The 15,556-nt window shown below is 42.1% G+C and overlaps 2 protein-coding genes across 4 annotated transcripts in view; one reads left to right on the top strand and one right to left on the bottom strand.

Annotated features, from left to right (window-relative positions):
• The window catches only part of Ccar1 (cell division cycle and apoptosis regulator 1), a 49,285-nt gene extending 43,788 nt beyond the window's left edge, over window positions 1-5,497 (bottom strand). Inside the window, exons 1-2 of one of the 3 annotated variants that reach the window (XM_042696315.1) lie at window positions 5,394-5,497; window positions 4,098-4,219 (exon numbers count right to left, since the gene is read on the bottom strand). In XM_042696315.1, coding sequence (XP_042552249.1) covers window positions 4,098-4,170 — 73 coding nt within the window. In that variant the 5' untranslated portion in view covers window positions 4,171-4,219; window positions 5,394-5,497. Of the gene's footprint in view, window positions 1-4,097; window positions 4,220-5,266; window positions 5,339-5,387 lie in introns of those variants that run through there. The other 2 variants (XM_042696317.1, XM_042696318.1) reach the window with 2 other exon arrangements.
• Window positions 4,737-5,321, top strand: LOC122122220 (translation initiation factor IF-2-like). Its single transcript, XM_042696300.1, has one exon. The coding sequence runs from the start codon at window positions 4,737-4,739 to the stop codon at window positions 5,319-5,321; it is 585 nt and encodes a 194-aa protein (XP_042552234.1).
• Window positions 5,498-15,556: the final 10,059 nt, after the last annotated feature.

The raw sequence follows: 15,556 nt of genomic DNA, 5'->3' as shown, positions 1-15,556 counted from the left end.
TTGTACTAAGTCCTGTGTCAATTCCCAGCAACACTAAAGGAAAAAAAAGTACTCTGAGTTGAACAACTCTGTTAAACTTTTTATACTATATGATCGATGTTATAAGTCTCCTCAAATACCGATATATCTGGAGTATTCCAGTGGTTGCTTTAAAAAAAAAGTGAAAGTGGCATCTAAACTATTATTCATTTGGGCATGTGTGTTAGTACCCAGACAAGAACTCAGGACGTGGCTGTTGCTTAACTTTCTTGCTCATGCCTGGCACTCTACCACTTGAGAATGCTATCAGTCCTATGTTAATATTTTGACGAAATCTTTATTTAGGTGGGGGTGGGGGGAGGACAGTACTGGGGTTTTAACTCAGGGCCTTGCACTTCCTAGGCAGGTGCTCTATCACTAAGCAATAACGCCAGCCCTTTCTTCTTGCTCTGGTTATTTGTATGTGCTAGTATATAGGGACTTGAAGAGCTTCAAACTCTCTCTAGCCTTTTTTTCCCCCACAGCTGGTACTCTACCACTTGAGCCATGGTTTTTCAGCATTTTACTAGGTAATTGGAGATAGTTTTTGCATCTTGATTCTCCACATTTCAGCCTCCTGAGTAACTAGGATTATAGAAGGGAGCCACTGTCTCCCAGCTATGCTCCCACATTTTGATCAGGGTGGAACCTGGCTGCAACCCAGGTGCCTGTAGGTTGTTCTTTTGTTTTGCTTTGCTTTTGACCCACTAGCTTGACACTTCTCATCCTAGGTGGAATGACAGGTGTCTGTCACCATACCCAGTTTCTTCCATTGATGGAAATACCAGTAACTCTTCTGTCCAGTCTAACATGGAACCATAATTCTCTTGATCTCAGCTACCCAGGCAGCTAGGATGACTGCATACAGCAATTGACTGAGAAGGCATCTTAAGTGCATGTTCAGACTGGCCTTGAACTGCCATCTTCCCAAACTTAACCTTCCAAGTGGAGATGATTACAGCACTTAGCTATGACTTTTTTCTTTAAATTGGGGATAGGGGAGTACCAAGGCCTGAACTCAAGGCCTTGTGCTCCTACTCCATTTTTTTGCTCACAGCCAGCTATTCCACCATGTGAGCCATACCTCTACTCTGGCATTTTGCTGGGAGGGTGGCTCAGTGATAGAGCGCTTGCCTTGCATGCATGAGGCCCTGGCATTTTGCTTTTTAAAGTGAAGATAAAATCTCACAGATTATTCTGCCAGGGCTGGATTTGAATCAAAATCCTCCTCAGCATTCTGAAACTAAGATGATGGGTACTCAGGTTGAAGAAATATTTTTACTGTGTTTTGCTTTTTCCCCTTCAAATTGTATTTGAAGCTGGTAACAGAAAATTTAGCAATTACATTTAGCTTAAAATGTTCCCAGGTACTGCTAGCACACATCTGTAATCCTAAACTACAGCCTACTGAGATCTGAGGTAGTTTGAAGCTAGCTACAGCAGAAAAGCCTTGAACTCAGGCCCTGAGTACAAGCCCTAGGACCAGCTTCCCCAAAAAAGAAGAAAAAAAATCGTATTTAGGTAGTTTGAGGTATGGCTCAAGTGATACAGTGCCAGCTGTGAGTAAAAAAGCAGCGTTCCAGGCCCCAAATTTAAGCAATAGTACTAGCATGCACACATAAACACACATGTGAAAATATACCCTTAGTTGGATGTTGCTGAGGTATGCCTATTATGATCCCAGCTCCAAAAGAGGCTGTATGTATCAGGTTGGAGAACTGTCTCAGGCAAAAATGAAAGACTCTACTTGAAAAATAACTAAAGAAAAAAAATCTCTTAAAATCAGGTACAATGCTCAAAAACCAAAAATAAATTTAACGCCGGGTGCTGATGGCTCACACCTGTAATCCTAGCTACTCAGGAGGCTCAGATCTGAGGATCTCAGTTCAAAACTAGCCTGGGCAGGAAAGTCCATGAGATTCTTATCTCCAATTAACCACCAGAGAACCAAAGTGGTGCTGTGGCTCAAATGGTACAGTGCTAGCCTTGAGCTTAAGAGCTCAGGGACAGCTCCCAAGCCCAGAGTTCAAGGCCCACAACTGACAATCACTCAGTCAATCAAGCCCTGTGCCTGTGGCTTATGCTTGTAACCCTAACTAATCAGGAGGCTGAGATTTGAGGATAGTGGTTTGAAGCCAGCCTGGGCTGGAAAGTCTGTGAGATTCTTTTTTTTTTTTTTTTTTGGGTCCGGTCGTGGGGCCTGAACTCTGGGCCTGGGCGCTGTCCCTTAGCTCTTCAGCTCAAGGCTAGCGCTCTACCACTTGAGCCACAGCGCCACTTCTGGCTTTTTTTTCTTTTTGCTTATGTGGTGCTGGGGAATCGAACCCAGGGCCTCAGGCCTGCAAGGCAAGCGCTCTACCACTGAGCCACCTTCCCAGCCCATCTGTGAGATTCTTATCTCCATAAACTACTCAAAAAAGCCAGAAATGGTGCTGTGGATCAACTTGTAGAGCACTCACCTTGAGCACAGAGAGGCTCAAGAACAGTGCCCAAGCTGAGTTCAAGCCCAAGGACCAGCAAATAATACATAAATAAATTTAACTTACACAGAAATTTGCTTAGTTCTAAAAATTCCCTCTAATGATGAGAAAATGATTAGTCACAAAAGTTAAGTCACAAAGCAAATGAGAAAATATTATTCAGCATGTAGGCCAAAATACAGCACCTCAAAGCTAGATTTTTTTTTGGGGGGGGGGGAGGGGGGTCCGGTCGTGGGGCCTGGGCACTGTCCCTCAGCTCTTCAGCTCAAGGCTAGCGCTCTACCACTTGAGCCACAGCGCCACTCCCGGCTTTTTTCTTTTTGCTTATGTGGTGCTAAGGAATTGAACTCAGGGCCTCAGGCATGCAAAGCAAGCGCTCTATCACTGAGCTACCTTCCCAGCCCCAAAGCTAGATATTTTATTTAAAGCAGTATCACTGGAACCTACTTTTAATTTTTATAAGAAAACTAAGACTGGATGCTAAAAATACTTCCCTACTCACTGAAGAGAACTGTGTGTCAGCAAAACCTCAGATTTTGAAGAATTCTGATTAATGGTATGTCCAAGACTATCCAGAAGTAATTTCAAACAGCACCAGTAGATAGTAATAAAATGCATTTTATATATTTATATGTTTACATTTGGAATATCTACAAATTACAGAAAGGGGAGACATGTTTACTATTTTTTGATAAAATCAATAAACCTTTGATGTCTCTTTTGCTCAGTCTTAAAAACTAATGTCTATAACATACATACAAATAATTACAACATAAATGTTAAGAGCTATAGATAATAAAATACTATCATACAACTACTTTATTGATACAACAGAAACATGAATTTAAAATAAAATGTATGCTGTTGAGCTAAACATGCTTAGTTTATCAAAGCATAGCAACATAAAACTTGCTTCTGGAAGCATGGAAGTTGTTAATAATTCCAGTTCCTGTTTCATCAAATCAAGTCAATTCTAAGTTTCTTATAATTTAACCTGGAGAAATATTAGATCTGAATGAAATACGATTTATGTTATTCAAGAGTAATTAAATACACTACAAAGACAAGGAATGTGGCTTAGTGGTACAGTGCTTGCCTAGCATGCATGAAGCCCTGGGTTTGATTCCTCAGAACCACATAAACAGAAAAAGTTGGAAGTGGCACTGTGGCTCAAGTGGTAGGGTGCTAGCATTGAGCACAGAGGCTCAAAGACAGTGCCCAGGCACTGAGTTAAAGCCCCAAGCCTCCCTTCCTCCTCCCCCAAATAACTAAAAAAAACGGTGAAACTATTTTAAGAGCTTGAAATATATACATTGCCCCTGCCCCCTTCATTTTGAGCTGAGTGTGGTACAAGCCTGGGTGTGGTACAAGCACTCAGGAGGTCTAGGCAGGACACCAGTTTGAGGCCAGACTGGAATATGTAATGTTTCCAAGCCAGGCTGGACAACATAGTAAATCTTCACAAATAAAGGGCACAGCATTTGGGACACATCATTTGTAAATATTCTGCCTTATCATGCACAGCCTAAATCAACACAGTCATGAGAGGGCTCCCCAGCCGCCCCCCCCCCCCCTTACCACGAGTTTACAGTAGCTGACCTGGCTGTGATACTGCAGTGGCTGTAAACTGAGTAGCCCAGGGCGGATTCTTCTGTCCTCCAAACTGAGCCATGATGCAAGGGGGAAAAAAACCTTCACTGTTTCTCTTCTATAGCAGCGATCTATTAAGAAAGGATCCATGTTTCAAAGTTCAACCTCACCAAAGGGTATCTGGAATAGTGTATCAAGGACATCCTCAATAGAAATAACTATAACATTTGAAATAAGGCAAAAAAAAAAAAATCTTTCATCAACTGAGTCGCCAAAAGTACTTTAAAAAAAAAAAAAAAGTATTAAGGGGGTAGACTTCAAAGAAAGGTACTTCCCTCCATGACTACAAACCATCACATTTAGACAGAAAACCATCTGCCGTTATCTACCTGGTGGTTAGAGTTTTATATAGGTTGCGTGTTTTTCTCTGGGCGAGGGATTGGAAACTCATCCAGTTGAAATGAAACCAATGAAGGGAAATTGGCATGAGACACACCCACCCCCAAATAAAAATAGAAGACCATTTTAGTAACGATCATCTCTACTTTCTGGAGAGGGGAGGGAGGGAGGGGGTCACCATTAAGGGTCTTCTTCTCCCCCCCCCCCCCGCCCCCGGCTCCTCCACTGAGGAGAGGTTAAGGAAAACGCATGCGTCCTTCAGAACCCTCGGAGAAGACCCTCTTCCTCCCCAGGAAGGAAATCGAGCCCAGAAACCGCGACGCTCTCGGTGCGGGCATCTCCCGGCGTGTTTGCCACCACTCCCTCCGACCGACGCGCAGGAGCGCGGCCATCCATCTTCCTCCGGCCCCAGCTTCCTGCGGGCCAGGCGCAGACCCGGGAAGAGGGGATGGGCCGCCCCAGCTTCCCGCCGGGGGAAGCGCTAACCCGGGATACTCACAGCCCGGGACTTGGCAGACGCCAGGCCTCACGGAGCGCCTCCATCCCCGCCACCCCAATCCCGGCGCCTCCCTTCACCCCTCCCCCGCCCCGGAAGCCGCCGGGCTAACACCTTGTCCGTGCGGACGAGACGGAGCGGCCTTCGGGGAGCGAGGCCGAGGGGCGCGGGCGGCCGCGGGGCCCGGAGCGCGGCGGCGGGGGAGGGGAGGCCGCGCGGGGCCTGCTCCGACCCGCACAAAAGGGACCGCGTCCCTCCCGCCTCGGTCCCACGAGAGCCCCGCCGGCGCCGGCCTGCGGCTACTGGGTCACCAAAACCGGCACCCCCAACCCTTCTGAGCATCCGCTAAGATGTTAGAAACCTTGGCTCCGCCACCCGTTGCTCTAACCACACGTTAACCAAACCTTCACCTGAGTCGAGTCCCGGCTAACACCGAAGCCATTTCAAACCCGTCAGCCGCGCGCGCATGCGCCAACTTCCCCGTCTCGTTCCACGCCGTTCCCCCACCCCAGCAGCTGAAGGGATGACGCTTACGGCCTGACGTCATACGTGCGCGCTCCCCGGCTCGCTCTCCTGAAACTCGTCCCTCGGACTACACCGCTAGAATGGGAGCGCGCCTGAGAAGTTACCTTGGCTTCGCTGAACAATGGGCGGCGACGTGCCTGGAAGCCCGCGCTGAGGAAAAAGCCTGGGAAGGAGACAAAATGGTGGTCACGTGACCTAGGCAGCCCGTCGCCATCTTGTTTTGTTTCAGCTACAATTAATTGAAAAAATATATGATGACAGCTGCTGTTTACATTGAGATATAATACATTTTAACACACAGTTCACCATATATCATGTTGGTTGCTTTAAAAATGCTGTTTTGTGCTTGTAAAGGGAGTTTTGTGTCCTCACCATGATGAGCTGCTAGGCCTCGACCTCTTGGGCTCTTGGGCTCATTTCGCCTTATCCTTCCTTAGTAGCTGGGATTATGGACGTCTGTGTCCGCTGCACCTGCGCCAGGCTGGAATTTCTTTGTCGCAGTGGGCAGGGCAAGAAAACAGAGAAACCACATTTTGAAAGGTGGAAGCGGGAGTCTTTTTTAAAAGGCTGGCCACTGCATGTCTCAAAGACCAGAAGCCAACACATACACTTGACACTGTTAGGAAATTGAACCATGAAGGCCGGAAAGGAAAGAAAGAACAAAAACAATACTAACAAACCAATTCCAGGGCTAGGATCAGCTCTGATGGAGAGCTGAAGTGGGACACCAATGGTAAGCAGAGAAGAAACAGGAGACGGGACGCGATCACAGAGACATGTGCATGGTGTCAAGGTGCCTGGGCTGCTCCAGGCCTAAATAGGGTCTGGTCAGGGTCACAGGAAACTCCAGTCCCAGGCACAGGACTGACAGGTTTAGTAACCTATAAACCAAGCCCCAGCCCCTGCCTTCAGGGATTCGGGCTCACCTATCATCTGAGAGGCTGGGATGTCACCTGCCCTGGCCATGAAGACAAGATGTCACACCCTACCATCCACCATGTGGCCAAGATGGCGCTGGCCAGACCAGATCTCCTTAGTGGTAGTACAGAAGTTTGAACTCAGGGGCTCTAACTCTGGCAAGCACTTGAGGCACACCTCCAGCCTGGCCTTTTTGCTGTTTTTTTTTTTTTGGAGACTGAGTTTCATGGACTTTTCTTCCCTTAGATGGCTTCAAACTGAGGTTTTCCATAGGGCCAGGAAAATCAGGGAGACTCTTATTTCCGAATAACAGGAAAAAAAAAAAAAAAAAAAAAAAACAGAAATGGAGCTGCTGCTCAAGTGGTAGTGTTAGCTGAGAGCAAAAAAAATAAAATCCCTCAAGGACAGCGCCCAAGTCCTGAGCGCAAGCCCCAAGACCCAACATACACACAAAGTCTCAAAGGAAATACCCTAGCAGTTATCAAAAGTAACAAATTATAGCCCTGGTCACTTATTTTTGTAAACTAAACTGGATTCTAAAATAATTCTAGGGGGCTGGGAAGGTGGCTCAGTGGTAGAGTGCTTGCCTTGCATGCATGAGGCCCTGGTTTCCATTCCTCAGCACCATATAAGCAAAAAGAAAAAAGCCGGAAGTGATGCTATAGCTCAAGTGGTAGAGTGCTAGTCTTGAGCTGAAGAGCTGAGGGACAGCACTCAAGCCCAGAGTTCAGGCCCCATGACCGAACTCAAAAAAATAATAATAATAATAATACTAGGCTGGAAATGTGTCATAGCAGTATAGTGCTTGTGTAGCATGCATGAAGCCCTGGGTTCAATTCCACAGTACCACAAAAAGTACCACAAAAAGTACCAGAAAAAGCCAGAAGTGTTGCTGTGCCTCAAGTGGTAGCCTTGAGCAAAAGAAGCACAGGATAGTACCTAAGACCTAAGTTCAAGCCCCAGGACTGGCAAAATTAAATAAATAAATAAATCTAATTTCTTCTAGTATTGAGTTATATCATTTTTTTCCCCTCCCTCCTTTTCTTATGTAGTTAATTGAAGAGTCTCATTGACTTTCCTGCCTGGGATGGCTTTGAACCTCAATTCTCAGATCACCTCACCCCTATAGCTAAGATTATGGATATGAGGCACAATTTTTCAGCTATTAATCTTTGTTTTTATTTATTTTTATTTATTTATTTTGGTGGGGGAGGTCCGGTCATGGGGCCTGAACTCTGGGCCTGGGTGCTGTCCCTCAGCTTTTCAGCTGAAGGCTAGCACTCTACCACTTGAGCCACAGCACTACTTCCGGCTTTTTTCTTTTTGTTTATGTGGTGCTGAGGAATCGAACCCAGGGCTTCATGCATGCAAGGCAAGCGCTCTATCAATGAGCCACCTTCCCAGCACCTAATCTTTGTTTTTATTTTCATAGACATTTACCTGATTAAGCCTAATGCAATAACTGCACTTGTATAATCCAGCACTCTGAGGGCTGAGACAGGAAGATTGAGTTTGAAAACACCTTGGTTTACACAGTGAAAAAGAAAATTCACCTCATGCTTGATGGCTACAACCATGGAACAAAAATCCTCACCTACTGAAAGCAAAGGAAGGATATTGTCCAAAAACAATTGAATTGCACTCATTACATGACTAAGTGAAATGGTAATGCTCTTTCTATGCAACACCTTAATAGTAATGATAAAATTATATTCTAAAAAATCCTCTAGGGCTGGTTAGGTGGCTCAGTGGTAGAGTGCTTGCCTTGCATGCATGAGTCCCTGGGTTCCATTCCTCAGCACCACATAAGCAGAAAAAGCCAGAAGTGGCTCTGTGGCTCAAGTGGTAGAGCTGAGGGACAGCGTCCAGGCCGAGAGTTCAGGCCTCACGACCAGCAATAAATAAATAAATAAATCCTCTACTAGGCTAAGTGCTGTTGGCTCACATTTGTAATCTTAGCTTCTCAGGAGTCTGAGATATGAGAATTGTAGTTCAAAGCCAGCCTGAAACTCTTACCTTAAACTAAGGACCAGAAAACCAGAAGTAGGGCTGTTGCTTACAGTGGTAGAGCACTATCCTAGACCAAAAGAGATCTGGGACAGTGCCTAGGCCATGTTCAAGCCCCAGTACGGAAAACATTAAATAAATAAATAAATAATCCTCTCCTACAACTCTCCATAGATAATCTAGATAGTCTTTAATGAACATTAAGGCTCAAGGATTAAGGCTGGTGCCTACCACCCGAGCCACAGAGCCACTTCCAACTTTTGTTGGTTAACTGCAGGTAAGCTGATAAACTTTTCTGCCATGGCTGGATTTGAAGTGGCATCCTTACATCTCAGTCTCTTAAGTAGCTAGCATTACAGTCCAGTCACTAATAAAATTCTTTTTTTTTTTTTTGTCGGTCATGAGCTTGAACTCTGGGCCCGGGCGCTGTCCTTCAGCTCTTCAGCTCAAGGCTAGCACTCTACCACTTGAGCTACAGCTCCACTTCCACTAATAAAATTCTTAAAACGAGTCATGACAAAGTGGAGGTATAACTCAGGTGGTAGAACACCAGCATTGAGTGAAAAAAAGCAAGCAAGAACCCAAGTCCCAGGGGCTGGGAAGGTGGCTCAGTGGTAGAGCACTTGCCTTGCAAGCATGAGGCTCTGGGTTCGATTCCTCAGCACCACATAAGCAAAAAGAAAAAAAGCCGGCAGTGGCGCTGTGGCTTAAGTGGTAGAGTGCTAGCCTTGAGCTGAAGAGCTGAGGGACAGTGCCCAGGCCCCAAGTTCAGGCCCCATGACCGGACCCAAAAAAAAAAAAGAACCCAAGTCCCTGAGTTCATGACCCAGTACTAGCGCTAAATTAACAAATAATAAATATTATGGAAGTGGAAAATTTAATAGCTTTACCATATAGCAAATACCTTCCACACACCCCACAGAAACAGGCTACTACATTGATAGCAAGACAACATAGGCCCAACTTAAGTCTAAGAAAGTGGTAGACAGTGTTTTAGCTGAATGTTGAGTCCCTCCTGGAAGAAGGAAGTTGATTTTAAATCCTTTAGTGGTGCACAGAAATAAAACCCTCAATTTTTAGTGAATTTGGCTGTTTCTGCTTTTGCTCTAAAAACTTCAGAGAAATAGATTTTATTCTTGAAATGTGAGACCAAGCATGGAATTGAATCAAAGTTTTCAAAAGGCCACAGAATTCTGCCCCCGCCCCTCTCCATGTTGGATTGAACCCTGGGCTTTGTACATTCTAGATCAGTGACTAGCATTCAACTACATCTCAGAGTTATGGAATATTTTTTCCATCATTGAGTAACAACTGTTATGTTGTTTTGTTGGCAGTACTGTGGATGGAATTTTTTTTTTTTTTGGGTCCGGACGTGGGGCCTGAACTCTGGGCCTGGGCGCTCTCCCTCAGCTCTGAAGGTCTGAAAGTCTCTGACTCTTATCTCCAGTGTCACCAAAGCCTGAAAGTGGAGCTGTGGCTCAAGTGGTAGAGCACTAGCCTGGAGCAAAACTGCTGAGACAGCATCCAGGCCCTGACCAGTGAAAGAGAGAAGGGAAGAAGGAAAGGAAGAAAGGAAGGAAAGAAGAAACAACAAGGGGGGGTAGGGAGGGGAAGAAACTGATCAAAACAGGGAAACAAAACCCTAATGGAGAAAGGCTAGTGATTCTAACAATGTTTTCTACCTTTGTTTTTTTCTGTCTGGAAAGAAGGAAAAGAAAACAAAGAGGTTGCTTTGATTTTCTGAAGGTCTAAGGAGCCTCCCACCTTCCCAACCCCCAGCAAGTTTTCATGAAAAACCCTGGTGCTGGGGATTAAACTAGGCCTCAAATATTCACCAGCTTTTTTGCTCATGGGTGGTGTTCTATCACTTGAGCCAAGCCTCCAATTCGATTTAATCAAATACACTGAAGGACAGAGACCTCCTTATAACTGAACAAGTAGGATTGGTAAAGGTGAAATGATTTTGCAGGGGCACATCACACCACAATCTTTACATCTCCCGTCTTTCATTTCTGTGATCTTCTGAACCCAAGAGTCCAGTCGCTGAAAAGATTAGGAAGTGGTGCTGTGAAGTGAAGTTGTGATTAGGAATTAGTCTGAAAAGGATCTCAATCTTAGTTAATGTCTTTTGTGAGTATACATCTGTGAGTGTGTGCATGCACACACAAATCTTGGCCTGGAAGCTTAGCTTTTTCTCTCAAGGCTGTCATTCTACTAGTTGAGCTATAGCTTTACTTCCCGTTTTTTTTTGGTATTTGGAGATAAATGTCTCAGACCTTCCTCTTGAGCCACAGAGACACTTCCACTTTTTTCTGCTTATGTGGTGGGGAGGAATTGAACCCAGGGCCTCATGCATTTGAGGCAAACACTCTACCACTGAGCCAACTTCCCAGCCCAGATCTCAGACTCTTAAGTAGCTAAGATTATAGTCATGAACAACAGGTGCCTGACCAAATGGCTTTAATATACTCTATCAATTAACTTTTTTGGACTTTTTGAGATAGCGTTATGGATCAAGGAGTAGAGCCTTAGTCTTGAGCAAAAGAAACTCAAGGCCAGCATCCAGGCCCTGAGTTCAAGCCCCAGTATACACCCACACCCACACATGTACACACACAGCATTGTCACCTGCAAATCAAAGTTCTCCATCATTAATATGTAGAAATCTCATTGGATGTTTCATTTTATAATGTGGTTTTGAAGATGAAAGAAAAATTAAGACCACAAGGTACAAAATAGAAGTATAAAATTTATTTAAAACCACTCACAAAGTTCTGTGTCATCAGGAATGATACAATTTGTAATAGTTTTTTCTTTTTAAAAACTCATGACAAAGATTTAAAATATATTTTCAATTACAGAATTCCTTTTGCCTTATTTAACTAGAACATTTTTTAAAAAAGGAATTTTATGCTCTAGACAAATGAGACACACAAGGAAAATATAATAAACAATTTTCACAACTATCTTTACATGTATATTTCAATACAAGTACATTTCAGTACATTTTGCTACATAAACATGAACTCATGTACAATTGCTGTGCACCAAAATTTAGCTTAATTAGATCTTTCAAGTAACATGCAATTCCAACTCACAAGTCTTCAAGTACTTTAAGGAAGTGTTCCCTTGTCTGGAGAGGACTAAAAGATTAATCATATAGTAAAATGATCACAAATGATCCCCCCCCACCCCGTACATGGTGAAGTGCTTTTTCTTTAACTGTTTTCTCATGTTAGGAACTCAATCAGATATTTTGTGTTTAGAAAGCAAATAAAAAGAATTCATTTCAATGTATGAGACATAATACAGCAGGACAGCAATAGGTTAAAACAATCTCCCAAAGTAAAAATCCAAAGGCAAAAATAAATAGTAAGTATATTCCAAAAAGAGAAGTCAGGTAGAGACCACAAATATGAACTCTGACATTGATATTTCTGGGTAGGGAATTCAACACTACTATGTTTCAATGTAAAAAATCTGACCAAAGATAATAAACATTCTGGCTCCTCCTTTAAACCAAGCCATTAATATGCTCTGTGGTAGGTAGGTCACCATATAGCATGAGAGAAAGTCAACAAGCTAGAGATTGGCGCTTAGATCTTTGCCAAGTATTCTAACATGTTTCTCTATAGGGAACACTCCATCTTTTTGCTTTTTTTTTTTTTTTTTTTTTTGAGTAACCCAAATAGCACCATCCACCCACATATCACGATTCAAAGCTGCCCTTTGTTTATACTATAAAACCATTTCTGAAAAAATATTTCTCTTAAAGCATCTATCACAACATTATCTCCATAAAGGCTAAAAAAAATATGACCATACATTGCAATAAAAATATTTCATCTTTTTGTTTAAAGAGCTGTTTTTGTAAAGTTGTATATAGTCAGCCATTCTATCATAGCACAAATAGCCATTCTGTTATAACACAAATAGAGAAAAGGAAGTTTCTAAACTTAGAAAAGTCATCAAAAAGGAGGCTTATTTGAATATTCAAGGTTGTTTGGCCAGGGTTTTTTTTTCCTTGTGACCCAAAATGTACTGATAGAAGAGTCAAAATATCCTTCCTTTTTATATAGGTTATTAAAATAACCTAGATTAATGGGTAACTAAAAACTTTACAAATACATCTCAGTATATCTCTTAACTCTCTAAGCAAACATATATTTAACATTTGACTAGCAGATTTTATGTAGCTAAAAAGAAAGCAGAACAAAAAAGACATTCAAATAATCCAAAGACTTTGCTAAAAATGGCAATCATCTTGCATTTTATTTCGAAGATCTGGGAACTAAAATTGTTAACCTAGCACCATTTCCTTCAAGAAACCTACACTGAAAGAAAAATACACTGAATTTTGATTATGAAGTGTTGCCCCTAGTCATTTTTAGGGTGATATTAAAAAAAACTATTTAGAAGAAATTATTTAGAAGACATCTCCTGTTTTACTAGTAAAGGAATATATGTATTATGAGTGTGTGTATATATATGCCTTTTCAAAAAAGGGAAAAATATCAACTATCATAAATATAAGCCCTAATGCAGAATTTTAGGGAATTTGAGGAAACATTTTTCATATGGCTAAATAATGAAAACTAAATATTTCAGAAGCATGTTTTATAAATGACATGGTTTTATATTATTTTAGATCAGGTGTGACATTTTTATCAAGGGACGGGATTCAGGAGCACTCTGCTAATTCAATTCCTGGTACAGAAATGCACTTAGCAGTCTGAATTGGTTGAATAACTGCCTGCCCTGGGATAGCTACTGGATATTTCTCATCTTCAAAATGGAAAAGATGTTCCCTATCTAACCATTTGCAGAAAAACAGCCTAAAAACCTACATAGTAGAAAACACAGTAGCCAATTGTATTATTACTGAGCTTGCTTTTAAGTTCTTCATATTAGTCATAACTTACTGACAACTGGTGTAAATAGGAGACAAGACCTATTAAAAGTATGTCTTACTTTTGAGTGGGTACAGTGTGAACCTTTAGTTGCTAATAAAAGCACCACATTCCCTCCTTACCTTCCAGACTTCCCTACAGTGCTTTAAGGAGCTTCTATTTCCTCATTAGTTTTCATTTGTGTAAATAACATTCTCATCTGGATTATAGAATAATAGTTCCTCTTACTATCTGGATGTGATGGCATACCCTTCATACCCTTGTGATCCCAGTACCTAAGTGGCAAAGGCAGGAAGATCTTAAGTTCAGGTGAACCTGAGAAATAGATACTTTGTGAATCTGAAGCCAATCAAGCAAGTTCTACGTCATGGAGAGACTCAAACTTAAAAAACAAAACAAACCCGAGTTCTCAATATAACCAATATTACCAAAGAATTTCAAAGGAGTAAATTTACATCACTACATTTAGAGGTCATGTGCCAGTAGATCATGTCTATAATCCTAGCTAATCAGGAGGCTGAGATATGAGGATTACAGTTCAAAGCCATCCTTAGCAAGAAAGTATGTGAGACTCCTATCTTCAGTTAATCACCAAAAAGCCAGAAATGGAGCTGTAGTTCAAAGTGATAGAGTGCTAGCTTTGAGCATGAATGCTCAGGTACAGTGCCCAGGCTTTGAGTTAGAGTCCTAGGAAAAGCAACCTCCCCCCCCAAAAAAATGTGATTGGGAACTAAAAAACAAACAAACAAATAAACACAAGGAAATTGTATCTGTAGATAAGATCTAATTACCAACTCAGTCTACAGTCAGAAAATTTATATGACATTCAACAAATTGGATTTTCGGAGATAGGGTCTTGTTATATAGTCCCATCAGCCTCAAACTCCTTTCCCTACCCCCTAAAAACTGGGGTAACAAGCATGTAGCATAGTACTTGGTTTAGTAATTTTTGTTTCTTCCCATCCCTGCCATTTCCCCTCCCCTCCCCAGATCAGGGGATTGAATCCAGGTCTCAAGCATTGTACTACTGGGCTATACCCCAGCCCACCACAGATTCTGAAGATGCAAGGAAAAGATTAAGGAAGTGAACAGAATGAAACTTTACTTACTGATTTTCCAGCTTCAGTAAAATGAGAAACAGAAAAAAATAACAAGCTGTGTTTCTTGTCAAGTTTATACTTTGCCAAATGGAGAATACTTTCCTATACTTGTCCTCCTAAGATGAAAATCTTTCTGACAGCTGCAAAATATATGAGAGAATGTCTTACATAAAAGCTGCTAGGGGCAGACTCTCTTTTTAGAACTAGGTCTACACTATTTACTAACAGTTTTCAAACTCATTCTAACAGAGATGAGTTATAACACCTAATTTTATTTTATAACAGTCCTATGCTGGACCAAGTTCTGTTTTAACATTAAAGGCTAATTGCAGCTAAACAAACTGAAAGATAACTAGAGACCTAACTAGGATAAGCATTATTTGGGGAAGGAGGAGGGAAATAAGGAATTGATTAATGCTGGCATCTTAAAGCTAGGAAAATTAACTTGAATGTAACAATAAGATAAAATTGACTACTATGTGGCCCTTAAAAGAGACGGGGAAATAAAGAGAAGCAAAATAGGGGATAGTTTTGGAATACTTTAGGGTATAAAAATGCCTTAGGGCAAATAATAGTAACTGGTTGATACTTAGAAAAAACAGCTACAACAAAACAAACTCATTCAAGCTGGGCACAGTGGTCTGTGCCTATAGCATTCACCTGCGTGGGAGGTAGATGGCATAAAACCAGGAAAAGTTCTAGGCCAGCCTGGGCAATATACTGAGTGAGACCTTGTCTCCAGGAAAACAAACATGAAAAAGTGAAAATTTGTAGAGTTCAATGCAGACAAACCTAATGTCCTGCATAAAAGCCAGCTCAACCACCTAAGGAAATAGATGGATTCAGTTGCTCTTCAACAAATCGAAGAAAGGAATACATGCCCAAGAATTTTAACACATCCTAAGAAAATACACCAATTCAGCTTCTGCTGACTTGCTCAGTTGCCTTCCAAAGCCTCAGATGACAAATCGTTTTGCAAAGCTGTGAAAAGCCCAACAAGGAGCATGATTTGATTTTGGATAATTCCAGATCCTTTCTGCGATCAGTAGTGATTCTATTACTTCTGCTTTGAGTGTGCTATGCTGACTTGTGAAGAAGCAAGATATTTACTAA

The sequence above is a fragment of the Dipodomys spectabilis genome, unplaced genomic scaffold (genome assembly GCF_019054845.1).
Source record: "Dipodomys spectabilis isolate Male_0828 unplaced genomic scaffold, ASM1905484v1 ptg000207l, whole genome shotgun sequence".
NCBI lineage: Eukaryota > Metazoa > Chordata > Mammalia > Rodentia > Heteromyidae > Dipodomys > Dipodomys spectabilis.
Note: the sequence above shows the minus strand (reverse complement) of the source record. Positions and strands in the feature narration are given on the sequence as shown.